At 39.9% G+C, this 14,270-nt stretch overlaps 1 protein-coding gene across 3 annotated transcripts in view; it reads left to right on the plus strand.

Annotated features, from left to right (window-relative positions):
* Positions 1–14,044, plus strand: part of SGCD (sarcoglycan delta) — a 1,194,387-nt gene extending 1,180,343 nt beyond the window's left edge. For all 3 annotated transcript variants that reach the window (XM_025388744.1, XM_025388746.1, XM_025388743.1), the window contains 2 exons: positions 3,551–3,674; positions 5,479–14,044. In XM_025388744.1, coding sequence (XP_025244529.1) covers positions 3,551–3,674; positions 5,479–5,652 — 298 coding nt within the window. In that variant the 3' untranslated portion in view covers positions 5,653–14,044. The remainder of the gene's footprint in view (positions 1–3,550; positions 3,675–5,478) is intronic.
* Positions 14,045–14,270: the final 226 nt, after the last annotated feature.

The following is a 14,270-nucleotide window of genomic DNA, read 5'->3' on the forward strand; positions in this document are numbered from 1 at the left end:
GAGGACATTAAGCTGGGTTGTAAAACAGAAAGCCGGTTACCTTTTTTGTCTCTGCTTCCAGGAAATCATCATTTCTATTTTGTTGCCTTTCACAATAGGACACTTTCAGAGTAGTGCCCTTTCTCACCACCCTGGTTCTTTCACAGCTGAGATGTGGGGAAAGGCAGGAGTCATTTCTGAGTCTACCTCTCCGGCCTGGGTCCCTCCTACTAATCTCAGAGACCTAGGCAGTGGGCAAGAATAAAGCGAATTCTAATGCCCATCTGAAATGCCAGTCCTGCATCTGATAAAACTCTGTAAGCTCCACACTTTTTTCTATTTCAAGCTTTCTTTTTCACCATTCTGTTTGTACTGAATCATTCACTTTGAACTCTCTGTACCAAGTTTGAACACATTCCAAATATCCTAAATTTGATGTTGCTGAAGTAGACTGTTCAAGTTATAAGAAATACTGTATAACCATGAAGTATGCATCACTCAGCCATATATACTACTATTACCTCACTATTGTTTACGTACATTGGTTTTAGAAATGTAAGCATTAATTTCTTGAAGAAAGGATTACAGAAAATGGGGTAAAGATATGATAGATGGAAAGAAATAGTTTTTCTGGAACTAATATGGTATAAACAAATATTAGCTCTGGAGTCCACTAAATTGAATTCAAATCTTTTTTACTAGGAGTATAACCATGAGCAAGTCACTGTACCTTAGATTCCTTGTTTGTATAATCGGGACTATAGAAACACCAGATTGATAGGTTTTGGTGAGGATTAAATGAGGTAACACATGTAAAGCCCTCAGCAGTGTCACCACCTAATAACTAACCCCTCAATAACACATAGCTGACATTGAAGGCAAGAAATAAGACCAGAAAAACAGATCAGAACAAATCCTAAATGGAGTTCAGATCTCTTCTAAGGAAACTGTAGAACATATTCTACAAGTTTTGATAAGTAACATTTTCAAAACTTACTTCAGGAAGATACATTTTTGTGTGAAGTTCACTGGGAAAAAGGAAAAACTTGAGAGACAGTTACAATAGTCCAGGTTACAGGTGACCCTTTCATAACCCCTCCCATTGATTCTGATGCTCACATTTGAGAATGATTCTAAGAAATTTTAGGAAGAAAAGAGGAGGGAAAGGGAGAAAGATTTGCCCATGGTCATTTAGTGGCCACTCCATGGCTTGATTCTGAGAACAGAGAAGTTCTGAGTTAAAAGCCATGTTAACTGAGGGAAAGAAGGAAGAAAGAGAAAAGATGATAGGAGGACTGTCACCTGGGCAAGGGGGATGATGGCAGTGCCACTGATAAGGGGCGAGCAGGCAGTATAGTAAGAGCGCAAACTCATCCTACAAGGAGAAAGGTATCAACATTAGTGCAAACAGGAGTTAGAAAACTTAGGATATACTGTGTACATCAACCAGACTGTATAGGAGAGAAAAAATAGAGAGTGGCCAAAAACCATCTTCATATCTCAAAAGTGAGAGGGAGTCAAGAGCACAGGGGCAGCTCTAGTTAGTTGGATTAGGGTTCTAGACCAGGCCATACTGCACAGACATCACTTTCGGTTGTCCTACTAATGAGTCCCCTTCTCTGTTGCACTGACATTATCAAACCAAATGCAAACGAGATGAACCACAATAATGGGCAGAACTGCACCTGGTTCAGCACAACCTGGTGAAGGCCTTAAGAGGAGGGGAGGTGGGGAGTGGAGGATTTTTGCCACACCCAAAGGGGTAAGACCACAGAAGAAAAAGTTATCTACAGAGACACTTAGGCCAATCCTTTCATAAGTACTCCAGGACTACTGCTTCTCTTGATGACTTCAGTTGACTCATTGTAGGGGGGACAATTCAAGGGAGAAGGCTGCTGCCTGGAAGCAATCCTCAAGAACCTAGAGCTGAAAAATGTGGATGAGCTCTCTCTTGGTGTTTGTGCGATGTGGCTGGGGGTTGCCCCGTAGTGGATCTTACTGGTCAGCTTGCTCTGTTTGCCACTTACTGAGGCCCAAGAGACTTCACCCTATTCAGAGGCAGTGGCAAAAACAGAACAAAGTCAGCAGTGGGCAAGGAGAATGATGTTCCTTTTTAACATGTTTAAGGTGTCTGGAAGTTAGAAGTACTGAAATTAAACTCAGGAAACTGGTCTGGATCAGAGTGTTTTAAGAACCATTGCTGAGGTCTCTGTTCCTAAGTTAGGATACTTCCTTTGTAACAGAGAGGAGGATCTTCATGCATTCCTATCTAGTAATAGTATCAAAATCAATTGGGTATGATGGTTCATGCTTGTAATCCCAGCACTTTGAGAGGCCAAAGAGGGAAGATCACTTGAGCCCAGGAATTTAAGACCAGCCTGGGAAAACATAGCAAGACCCTATCTCTACAAAAAATTTAAAAATTAGCTGCACATGATGTCACATGCCCTGCTACTCAGGAGGCTGAGGCCAGAGGATAACTTAAGCACAGGAATTTGAAACGGTAGTGAGCTATAATTGCGCCACTGCACTCCAGCCTGAGCAACAGGTTGAGACCCTGTTTCTAAGAAAAATAAAAATAAAATCTAGAATATTTAGGGGATGGTTGGGTTTGAGTTAATGTTTTTCTCATTATATGAATTAGGCAAAAAGCTTCCTGAGGAGTATTATCCTGTTTTGCCATCATAATTAGCATAGAATGTGGCTGATTCTCCTCTCAATTTATTTTTTATCTTGCATACCATAAAATTCACTCATCTGGAAGTTTTCACAAATACATAGAGACCTGTAACCACCACTGCAATCAAGTTCCATGACACAAAACATGTTTTTCTTATGCTGTCCCTTTGCAGTCAGACTACCTCCCCTCCCCAGCCCCTGCCAGGCACTGACCCTTTCTGCAATGCAGAAATGACAGCTGCATTGAAGGTTAAGGCCTGAGGCTTTCTTATGATTGGTTGGTATTGTAACAATAGCAACAGCAGTAATAGTAATATATAATACATATTTGAATTTCTATTGTGTCAGGCACTATTTGAAGCACTTTATAAATGAGGAAACTGAGGCTTTAAGAGATTTTAGAAAAGAAAGAGGAGGTAAAGGAAAAAAGCCACCCCATGGCTTCACTCCAAGCATGTCAGACTCCTACACCCATTTTCTTTATATGATTCTGCCTCCATGGAAGATACAGAAGCAGGACAAAGTAGAAAGGATACCTACCAATTCCGGGAAGCTCGGTTTAGACCCAGGATTGCCTTACTTTTTTTTTTTTTGTTTTGGTAAACTTATATAAGAGTTTGATTAATTATACCAGTAAAACAACAATTGGATATAAGATAAAATGAAGCCAGGATCCTAGAACACCTTCCTTACAGCTTTTGTAAAATGCAATGAACATAAAACCTTTACTTATTATGTTCCCTGTCATAAACTTGACCAGGTTTGTAAAGCAAAACTTTAACAAATTCTCTGATCAAATACTGGAATGCTCTGTTAATGTCCTTGAGGATGAACTTCCTTTTGTATTAAAAAGAAAAAGGGATCTTTATTGTTGATCTTTGGTGTTTTTCAGGTTGGAGTCCCCAACCCGGTCTCTAGTGATGGAGGCCCCAAAAGGAGTAGAAATCAATGCAGAAGCTGGCAATATGGAAGCCACCTGCAGGACAGAGCTGAGACTGGAATCCAAAGATGGAGAGGTGAGGGGTGAGAAAGACAGAAGTTCAAAGAGCTACAGCTCCAGTAGGCCAACCCTTCCCATAACTGGTTGACCTCGGAGTTGGATCCTATGGCATATCAAGAAAAGGAGCCAAGCAGGTTTTATTTCTCAACAATTAATTGAGCAGCATGATTATAAGCCAAACCCACAATCCATCAAAGTGATGATGATTTGTAAAATGCAGAGATAACGGCATGTATTCCAAGTACAGAATTATATGACCATGAAAATGAATGCTATTTTCAAATTCCCTCGTCACCTTAAAATAAGATTTTGTTAGCCAACATAATTAAGCTGTATATATTATACACATCTGGCTCAAGATGAACTTAATTTACTTGTTGTTACTTGGTGTCACACGTTTTCTGTTTTCATTGAAAATGGGGAGGCAGATTGAACAGCTGTCCCAACCAGAACAAGCCAAAACTTAATAGGGTAAGACTAGGCAGCAAGGGAATGAAACACTGCAGATATTCATTCTCTTATGCCAACACAAGCCCAGTTGGGTGAACAGAAATGCTCCTTGTGTTTTTCCAAGCAAGACAAGCCACTTACTACCCACCCCCAAAGTATGATTTGTCTGTAAACTTTTTTAAATGCCTTCAGGCGGGCACGGTGGCTCACGCCTGTAATCCCAGCACTTTGGGAGGCCAAGCCTGGTGGATCACGAGGTCAAGAGATCGAGACCATCCTGGCTAACACGGTGAAACCCCATCTCTACTTAAGAAATACAAAAAATTAGCCAGGCGTGGTGGCAGGTGCCTGTAGTCCCAGCTACTCGGGAGGCTGAGGCAGGAGAATGGCGTGAACCCGGGAGGCGGAGCTTGCAGTGAGCTGAGATCACGCCACTGCATTCCAGCCTGGGCGACAGAGCAAGACTCCGTCTCAAAAAAAATAGAATAAAAATTTAAAAATAAAAATAAAAATGCCTTCAAAGTGTTTGTAAGTGGACTTTGCTATTTAGTCATAGAGTAAAAAATCTGTTTAAGAAAAATGCTATTCCACGTGACTATTCAATGAGAGAGGTTATCAGTCTCTACCTGCTTCTGTATATCCACTCCATGGATATGAAAGTCCCCCTTTGGATTGGTATGGCATTTGCTGTTTTGTTTTAGAAGAGATAGAGCATTCAATTATCACAACTGCCTCTTCAAGCAGCCACAAACTGCAAACCACACACATATAAAAATAGTGGCTACTTCACATATGCAGTTTATAGCTATCAGAATTTGAACTCTGGAGGAATCAGTTATAATCATAAATCTAATGGCACCTTCCACCACTGCTTATTTTTATAGGCATGTTTTCCTCAGAGTATATTCTATAGACCATCAGCCCCATAAATTGTTAGAAAAAGAAAAAAAAAAAAAGCAGAAAGGCTCACTAGCATTTAAAAGTTGGAAAATGTTACATACTCTATTCTCTTCTTGAGCACTCACCTTGCACACAGTCATAGTAGGATCTGAGAAGTCCCATAGTAAAGAAAATTGTTAAATGTCACATTTTCAAGTTTATTTGACTCTAGGACTCTATTCACATTCTGTATGACTTTTTTTTGCAAAATGCTAACATAGACCAATGCAGTATTATCTTGCTGGAATCTAAGCTTCTGTGAACGTAGAAACTTTCCGTCTTGTTAGTATCCAAATCTCCAGTACCAAAAATAATCAACACAGTAGGTGCTCATTAGATTTCAGTTGAATTGAACATCTGTTGTTTCTGAATGTCAAGAGAAGAGATGACGGTCTCTGACCGATGCTTTCCTTCCTATTCTCTCTCTTTAGATTAAGTTAGATGCTGCGAAAATTAGACTACCTAGACTGCCTCACGGATCCTACACGCCTACAGGAGCGAGGCAGAAGGTCTTCGAGATCTGCGTCTGCGCCAATGGGAGATTATTCCTGTCTCAGGCAGGAGCTGGGTCCACTTGTCAGATAAACACAAGTGTCTGCCTCTGAAAGACTATCCATAGTGGACATTGTCGGCAGCATAAAGGCCTTTTTTGGCTTTAGACACTGGCTGCCAGCTATTTTTACTAGAACACAGAAAGCCTATCAAAGACCTTTTGTGTGTGTGGACGCGTGTGTGCGTGCTTGAGTGTGTTTGCGTGTGTGGGTGGATATAAATATATATAAATATATATAAATAAATATATATATCCTCTGTATAAAATGAGGTTTCAGTACAAAAGGAACCATGGGTGACCCTGTGATATCCACTGTCATTTTCCATCCCATCCCCACCACCTGTGTGACAAAAATCTAAACACACATCTGTCCCAGCATTCCCCAGACTATTCAGAATCACACAGCGTATTGGACACTGACAGAAACTTCATCTAGATGTTCAAGTAGCAGATCTTCTCCTTTAGTGTCATCACAAGGGAGTGATGGCGGGAATCTCAAAGTTGCACTCAAGCTCTGAGACCTTTATATATCAAAAATAGGCATTTGATTTCCTGCTTTAGCTTTAGTAAGGCTGGCTAACTTCCCCCTCTTCAAGCTAGGGACTAGCAATGCTGTAGAAGTCAGCCATAGGAACTCAAAATGGCTGGCCTACCTTGGCTACCAAACCTATTGGGGTTTTTGTAGTTGAATGAATGAGGATGAATTTCAGCAAAATTTTGAACTGCTCACCCAACTTCTGCTATCTTGCTCCCTCCAAACTCACAGATTCTCCCACAGTCAAATTAGGAGCTGTAAATCAGCACAAAATAAGATAACAGCTGCTCCTCAGTCAGCTGGAAGCTACTCAATGGCCTGACGGGCAATGAACAAATGGGTGATATGTCTCTGTTTAAAGGAAAAATGGCTTAAAAGCTGTTCTGTTCTCCCTTCTGACTTTAACCAAAAGATTTCAACCCACAACGGTCAGGTCAATCAAAATCCCTAAGAGCAGAACTCCTACCCCAAAAGCAGCCTGGAAGTCTAATTAAGAGTAGCATAAAGAACCTACTTATGTTTACTATGTTTCTTGGGATTGGTGGGTAATGTCAAAACATGCCCTTTATTTTTAAAGGCATGCACAAACTCTGACTTTGATCTTCTTATATATTTTTTCAGTGCTGGTATATTCATATTCCTAAATACACTATTATGTTTTCTCTAAGAAGCACTACATGCCACCAGAATTGCTCACTGAAAGATAATACAAACTGAGTGTCTTTATTAGAATCACTGTGTCCCCTGGGGCCCAGCAGTACCTGCTTCCATGTATGTGGAAGCAGCACCCTCATTCCCGCCATCAGCTACCTCTCATCACCCCACCTTCATCATCATGCTCCAGGGTCACCCTGGCCAGCTCTTGTGCTGGGACAGGGGATTACACCATCTCTGTTCAAAGAGGGGGAAATGTGCCTATGCCTTAAGTCAATGCACTCAGCAAGGAGAAGCACATCTTATTTATCTTGTTACCTATCATTTATTTTGGGTAATTGGAGGGGAATGATTTAGTTATGACTGGACATCTTAAAAGCCAATAGACAAGCCAAATGGCTGGCAGATGTGGACTTCAAAGAGTGCAGAATGAACTCATCACTGGCTTAGACAGTCCTGGATGCCATTTGGAAAGCAGTGGCCCCGCAAGCCTAAATGAAGTAGTATTTGTAGGCCTGGGTGGCATTTGGATTTTTCTTTTCCCTCAACAAGGTTTTACTTTTTCTTACTTTACAAGCAAGGGAAGTTTTGTGATAGGAGAGAAATAAAAGATTTGATATTTTTTGAGATGACACTCAAGCATCAAGCTGAGATTTGCACACATGGGATGTAAAAGCAAGCTGTGTGTTGCTTAGTCACTTAGAAGTAGATGGTGGGGGACAGCAGCGTGGGTCCCAGCCTGGCCAGTGATGCTGCTGGTGTCCAGACCCCAAACTCACTCCAAGCACTCTTGTTCAATCTCTCATGCAGAAGAGTTGGGCTGGTCAACTCTTAGGGGTGAGACCCGGTGATAGGTTGGTTTGTAGCACTAAGGTCTAAAACGGAAAACCATAAAAGACATCAGATTACTTTGGATCAGTATAATTAATATTCCATAGGGCCATGCTGCCAGAATCTGTATGTATCAATACAGGGTTTTTCCAAGCCGGGAAACGCCCTCCTTGGCTACTAGGAGCACCTATCCCATATCATTCAGATGAACAATAATAGCTACAAAGTCGTTTGTGGCTAGATAGGTTAAGACAGGTGATTTTTTTTAAAGTGGACTGTCTTTGCATTTTGCCTTCTCAAGTTCATTATCTTTAGATGACAAAAAAGCAAAAAGTTCCCAGAACCTTTTTCCTTAGATTTTGTTCTAATTACCACGTGAAAGAATGAGCTTAGCATCAAAAGTTTTATGCCAATAAAAGAGACTGGTGTGATCCCACATGCAAAATTTAATCCTAAGGGTAGTGAGATCACAAATAGAATAAAAATAAGAGCAATCAACAATATAAATCAAGTACCTGTTGGGAACAGATATAAAATTCTATTTTTCATTTATGCTAAGTGACCACAATATACAAAGTAATAAGCAGGAAATTTGATATGGGTTAAATTATGCATTTTGTTCAGATTTCAGAAATTGGTAGTAAAATGCATAAGTTTCTCAATGTACATCTTTTTATCCCAACACCCTCAAACTAGAATATTTGTCCATGGTCATGAGAAAAAATTTTACCTGAATTTTTGGGCGGGTTGGGGGGGAAGCTTTTACATTAAAATCTACTAATGCCTACTTTTTAAAAAATGAGATTCTTTCTAATCTTTATATATGATATTTTCTAGACAATCGTACCTTTGGGTATATTAAACAGCTGGTATCATAACAAAGAGTCCAAATGAATCTTCAATATACTAGAAGTTCTAGTATGTTAATATTGTTCAGAAGATTTTTACAAATTAAAACCTGATTTCCAAATATGTTCAACATTTACTTCTATTTGATATCTGTTCAAGAAGTCATAGAAGTCTTGGGAAACTATTCAAGTATCACAGAGGTTTTCAAAAGCCCTTATAGTGACATCTACCTAGGTATATAGTGACATCTACCTAGGTAAAAGCCTGACATGTGGCTTTATAATTGTTATGTTACCCAAGGGATAGATGTTATAAACTTCAATTGGCTGTGAACATCCTTTAGGTCATTTTCTCTTTGGATAATTTTCATCACATATCCAGCAACCATAGACCAAAGTTTGCTTGAGGTTTGACCCTAGAGCAGAGGTCGGCAAACTATGACCTGGAAACCAAATCTGACTCACCACCTTTTCCTGTAAATAAAGTTTTATTGACACATAGCCACATACATTCATTTACCTGTTTTCTGATTTTACACTACAGCAGCAGGATGGAGTAGTTGTGTCAGAGACCATGTATCCCACAAATCATAGATTACTTACTGTTTAGTCCTTTACAGACAAAGCTTCCTGACCCCGACCTAGAGGATTTTATGGTATGCATTGGATATAGCAGGAAAGAAAGCACAGTTCCAAACAGCAGTGAGTACACTTACATTTCTGTGTAAGCTTGGGAATATAGTTACTTGGCAAAGTCTTTCAGGAAGGAAACCCTTCCTTATGTTACATGTGGAAAGCCTGCCTTCCAAGACATGTGGAAGTAAGTGATCCCCCTGCCAGAGAAACACAGGCTCAGAGGATTCCTGGGAACAGGGAGGATGGGATTAGTGGAAGCTCAGTGAAAAAGGAAAGTTATGATCCTCCAAGACCCTTATAGATAGACCATACCAGGTTCTGTAGGTCAGCATCATTGTGTAATGAGAAGTGAAGTAGGGGACCCTGTGGTTTAAACTTAGAATCTCTTTCCTGTAGGCTCTTTCTGCTGTCTATATTTCATATAAAGTTTTCCACCTCACCCTCCCATAGTCCAGAGGAATGCCCATTCCATGGTCCTCCGGAGAATAGTTTTGACTTAACATATCTTTTTAGCCCACATCACTTCAGTTATCAACACTGCCACTGTGTGTACTGTTCCTACAGCCACACCCGGCTTGAAGGGTTAATGGGACCAATAAATAATTGGAAGTATTGGAAAAAGCAACTTAAAATACATGGGGACAAAAAATACAGTAAAATTCTTTTTATCAAGCTGATGCTGTGAGAAACAAGATGAATGCCAGTTTGGCTTTATTTCTAAGAATCTGGGTCTTCCTTCTCTGGTGTAGAAGGAATGCAAAAAAAAAAAAAAAAATTTTGAAAAGACATATTCTGACATCTCTGCTTCCGTGTGGTAAGGCAGGTTCCTATCAGACATTTATCCCTTTGGTCAGCGTCCCTTTTGCTCATCCAGGGCTTCATACTCAATATTGTTAAAAAAAAAAAAAAAAAAAAAAGTATCAGCTATGGATGATTCTTTAGAAGTATGAGTAGCATGGTGGGGAGGAAGGATTTTTTTTTTAATGTAAAAAAAATCCCCCATTTACCAGACCCTAATCAAAGTCACTTAAGGGAATCACCTCAGCCTTTTATTTGGAAACAGCTGAAATAAAATTAAATTGGCAACACTGCCCTAAGCAGCAGCTAGATCAGAGTATCCTGCTTTATTTCAGGCCAAAGGTAGTATGAGATTTGGACCAAAAAGGTAAATAGATCCATTCCAGCACCTGATACTGATTTTTCAAGGCTCTATGAAAGGTCAAAAATGTCATTAAACAAGACCAGTTCTCCCTCTTCCCCCTGTCCCAAGAAATATTAGGCAGAAAAAGGATAAGGAAACAGCTCCTGGAATGATACATTTGCATGGTGCCCTAGTAGCAGGTTGGAAAAAAGTTATAAGAAGCAACCTTCGAAAACAGGCCTTTTATCTCGAAGATAAAATGTCTCTCTTGTGGTCTTTCATCACTATCTCCTTGGTGGACGGTTCCCCTAGTTCCAACATATTTCCATTAAAATAGTCAAAGCCACGGCATTGGGATGTCAGATGCATCTCTTTCTTTGCAGTAATCGGAATTTAAAATTATACAGTTGCCTCTGAATTTCTCATGCACAAAGCCAAATCACTGATAAGAGATAAAGCAGTCTGAAGCCTGCTGCTTCAAGCCAGCACAGCACACCACACGCGTTCGCACTTTCAAAAGCAATGTGATTTCTATGGTTCTTAAAAGCTTTCTTCATAATGGAGTCCTTGAAATTTCTCAAGGCAGGTCTGAATGGCAAAGGGAAAATAATTACTTGTTGGAGGTCCTCCTTTTGAGTATTGTTAGAGCACACAGTAAAAGAAAATAACCTTTTGGGGGCAACTCATGCTCATACATGCTGTTTTCTTTGGTTCTCCGCCTACCTTCCTTTTGTAGATATTGACAGAATAGGAGGAAATTAGCATCCTTATTTGAGAAAGAGCAAGAATGTCACGAGCCCTTGATGCAATAGTGTGATGTCATAATACAGTACTAATGATGCTATCAAATCCATCAATAAACAGTCTCAAACCTTCCAACAACAGTGCTCACTGCTGCTCCTCAACTTCAGCCCAGCAAGCAGTAATATCATAACCCATTTTGAGATTTGCAGGTGGAATAGAACAAAGAAACAGTCACTGTAAACGAGATGCATGTTTAGTGTCTAAATCCACCTGTTGCAATAGGAAGCCAGAGTGGGGTTCCAAATGCCTCATTAAGTATGTGGACAGCCTCACTAGTAGGTGAGTGAATTTGGCTTCATCACTGAACATTAGCTAAGGTCAGCTTAATAACACAAATATGAGGCCGATTTCGTTGGGAGAAGAGAAAACATCTGCTTAATCTAAAATATACCCCACATGCTTAGAGTTGTCTAATAGTCCCTCACCTTCCAATGTCTTCACATTCTACTTCTACATTTGGGGTTTTTTGGTGAAATCAGAGATAGCTCAGAATTTCATAAAATGAGATACTCCATACTGGTTTATTAGGTTCCATGGGAACACTGTAGCCAAAGGATTGTCTGAGGGCAGGAAGATGACACTTGTCAACAAGGAAGACAGTGTTTCTTTAGTTCCCATATTCACCTAATTCATGGGGTTCTAACATTTTGGGGGGCCATGGATTCTTTTCACAATCTGAGCCAATCTATGAAACTTCTCCCCAAAAAGAACCACCCCACAAAATCTTGCAAAATATAAGAGATTGTCCTGAATATAAGAGATTGTCCCTACCCTAAGACATGGGAAGAGTTGCATTCTATTCTTCAGTTTAAAGAATATTTATTATTCATGGAGCTATTGCTAGGCACTGTGCTAAACATTTTACATACATTCTTCTATTTCATCCTCAATACAATCCTGAGTTGGGTTCTAATATAGTTCCAATATTCAGATGTGAAAACTGAGGCTTACAGTGGCTAAGAAACTTGCCCAAAGCCACTACCTAGAAAATGGCAGAGCTGGAATGTAGGTTTAACTCCTGACCATTATGCCATAAAGTCACCACATGTCAAACTAATTTTCAAGTTGTTGGGACATGTCCCCTACTAGGTTTTAAACTAGATCTTCTTTGGTAGATGAAGCTATAGAACTGCTATTTCCCTGCTTTCTGTAGTCTCTCACAGTGACAGCATCTATACTAAAGTATAGATACCCAAGGGGAAATATAGAAAGCCTGCCTGAATAATAGAATCTAGAACAACAACAAAAAATTAATTTGTTCTGTGTATGCTTTAGTCAAGCTTAAAAAAAATAGATAGGAAAATACCTGGGTTGTTAGCCTCACATTTAGGAGACAACTGTAATACTCAATTACCTGTGGGTGTGGATAAACAAGGCAGCATTTCTGCACACATACATCTCTTTCCTTTATACTTCCCTTCAAAAGACACATATCTTACTTTTGATCTTTGAAACTATTTGGTCAGTATTCTTCTCTACCTTTACTTGTGGCAAAATTCAAGGAAGGGATCAAATGGAAGCTCATTTCTATCACTGTCTCTGTTTCCCTATAAGAAAGAACTACCAGGATTCACTGTCTGCATTAGGCATACAATGTCAGAGCTGAGCTGACCACTCTGGTTCCGTAATGGCTTCGGCCTCACACCTTGGCAGCCATCATTAACGGGCCATACCCTTCCCAGGTGCAGAATTAGCCTCCCCAGAGCACTCAGGCCATCACTACCAATTTATCTGAGTTTGAAATGAGACTCATTTGCCAATTCTTATTTTTAAAGTGGCACTCTTTAACTTTGAACCTGTATATTTTACACTGGCATCCTAGATTCAGCAATGAGGTTGGTGGCGTTTCTACTAGGAAAGGAGAAAATGAATGCATCTGAAGTTCCTTACGGCTTGGTTTCTTTGGAATGCTTTCATCTTCTAAGCAAAGGGATCAGGGTTTGATCTGTAAGAGTTAAAAGACAAAGTCATTTTGAAGATTAGAAACCAGAATGCCCTTGTTAAAGCCCTGCTGTCAACCTGCCTTCACCCAGAGCTTAGAGGGCTCCAGCAGCAAAGAGGCTGGGGTCCATCCCGCTCTGATGTGCTTTTTCCACAACACATATCTGGTCCTCTGGGAGGATTGTGGATAGAGCTCCTCACCATACCCAAAAGACTCAGCCCCAGTGCCAGTGCTTGCCTGACTCAACGACCCCCTCCCCCCGCCGGCAAAACCTTAGTAAAGGGATGAGTCAAAAATGAAAAAGACTCTATAGTCAGTCAGTCAAGGATTTCCTATTTAATAGTTTAGACATCCAAATGGCAAGCCAGGAATAGATACCATTAACAGGTCTCATAGGACTAACCTCAGCAGAGCCAAAAATCTGGCTCTCTGGAAGAGATGCAAGATTCTAGAAAAGTAACAGGAAGTGTTGCTACATCTAAATTTAGTGAACACAAAATTAACTTAATTGTAATCTAGGCTTTCCGTGAGGGAGGGAATAAAGATTTTCATGGATCGACCACCTCCCCTAGTCAGGTTTCTCCTTTTTTGAGGCTATGAAGAAGTTGAGACATACTTCTTAAGGAATTCGTGTTTTAGAAGGAAAAGGCAGAAGCTATCCATCATTATGCTGGCTAGATGCACTTCTGAAGAAGCCAGATTCTGATGTTCTTAACAGAAATGGTGAGGTCATAGAAGTCCCATTTGCTTGGAGATTTTGAAAAAGAAACCCCATTCCCATAAAGCAATTGAGTTCAGCCTTTGGGTTATTTTTGTTTGGTTTTTCTCTGGTTTGGGGTGTGATGTAAGAAGAGCTTTTTAGTTTTGTTTTGAATAACATCAATCCTTGCACACTCTATGCAAAAATTTTGTAAGCATTGCAATAATGCTATGAATTACAAGGAACTATTTTAACTTTATTACACTTTCTGTATAAAAAATTTGTATTTAATATTATTTCGACCGCAGTCTTGTAAAATATATTAATAAAAATAATGATTGGTAAGAAGGAAAGCACCCTTGTCCACTTCTTTAGGGAATACCTCTCTCACAGTTAATAAATCAGTCACTCCTATTGACTCTACCTCAGAATTAAATTTTCAGATTAACAGCTCTTCCATATCCCTTTGATCAGTTGGGTAAGCCATTTTGCCTCTCGGGAAGAAATTCACACCAGTTGCCTTATGAAAGGAGAGCTTACTATAAATAAAACATGGCCTGGAATTTGGGAGTCCCCAGG

This window comes from Theropithecus gelada, chromosome 6 (genome assembly GCF_003255815.1).
Source record: "Theropithecus gelada isolate Dixy chromosome 6, Tgel_1.0, whole genome shotgun sequence".
Classification (NCBI taxonomy): Eukaryota; Metazoa; Chordata; class Mammalia; order Primates; family Cercopithecidae; genus Theropithecus; species Theropithecus gelada.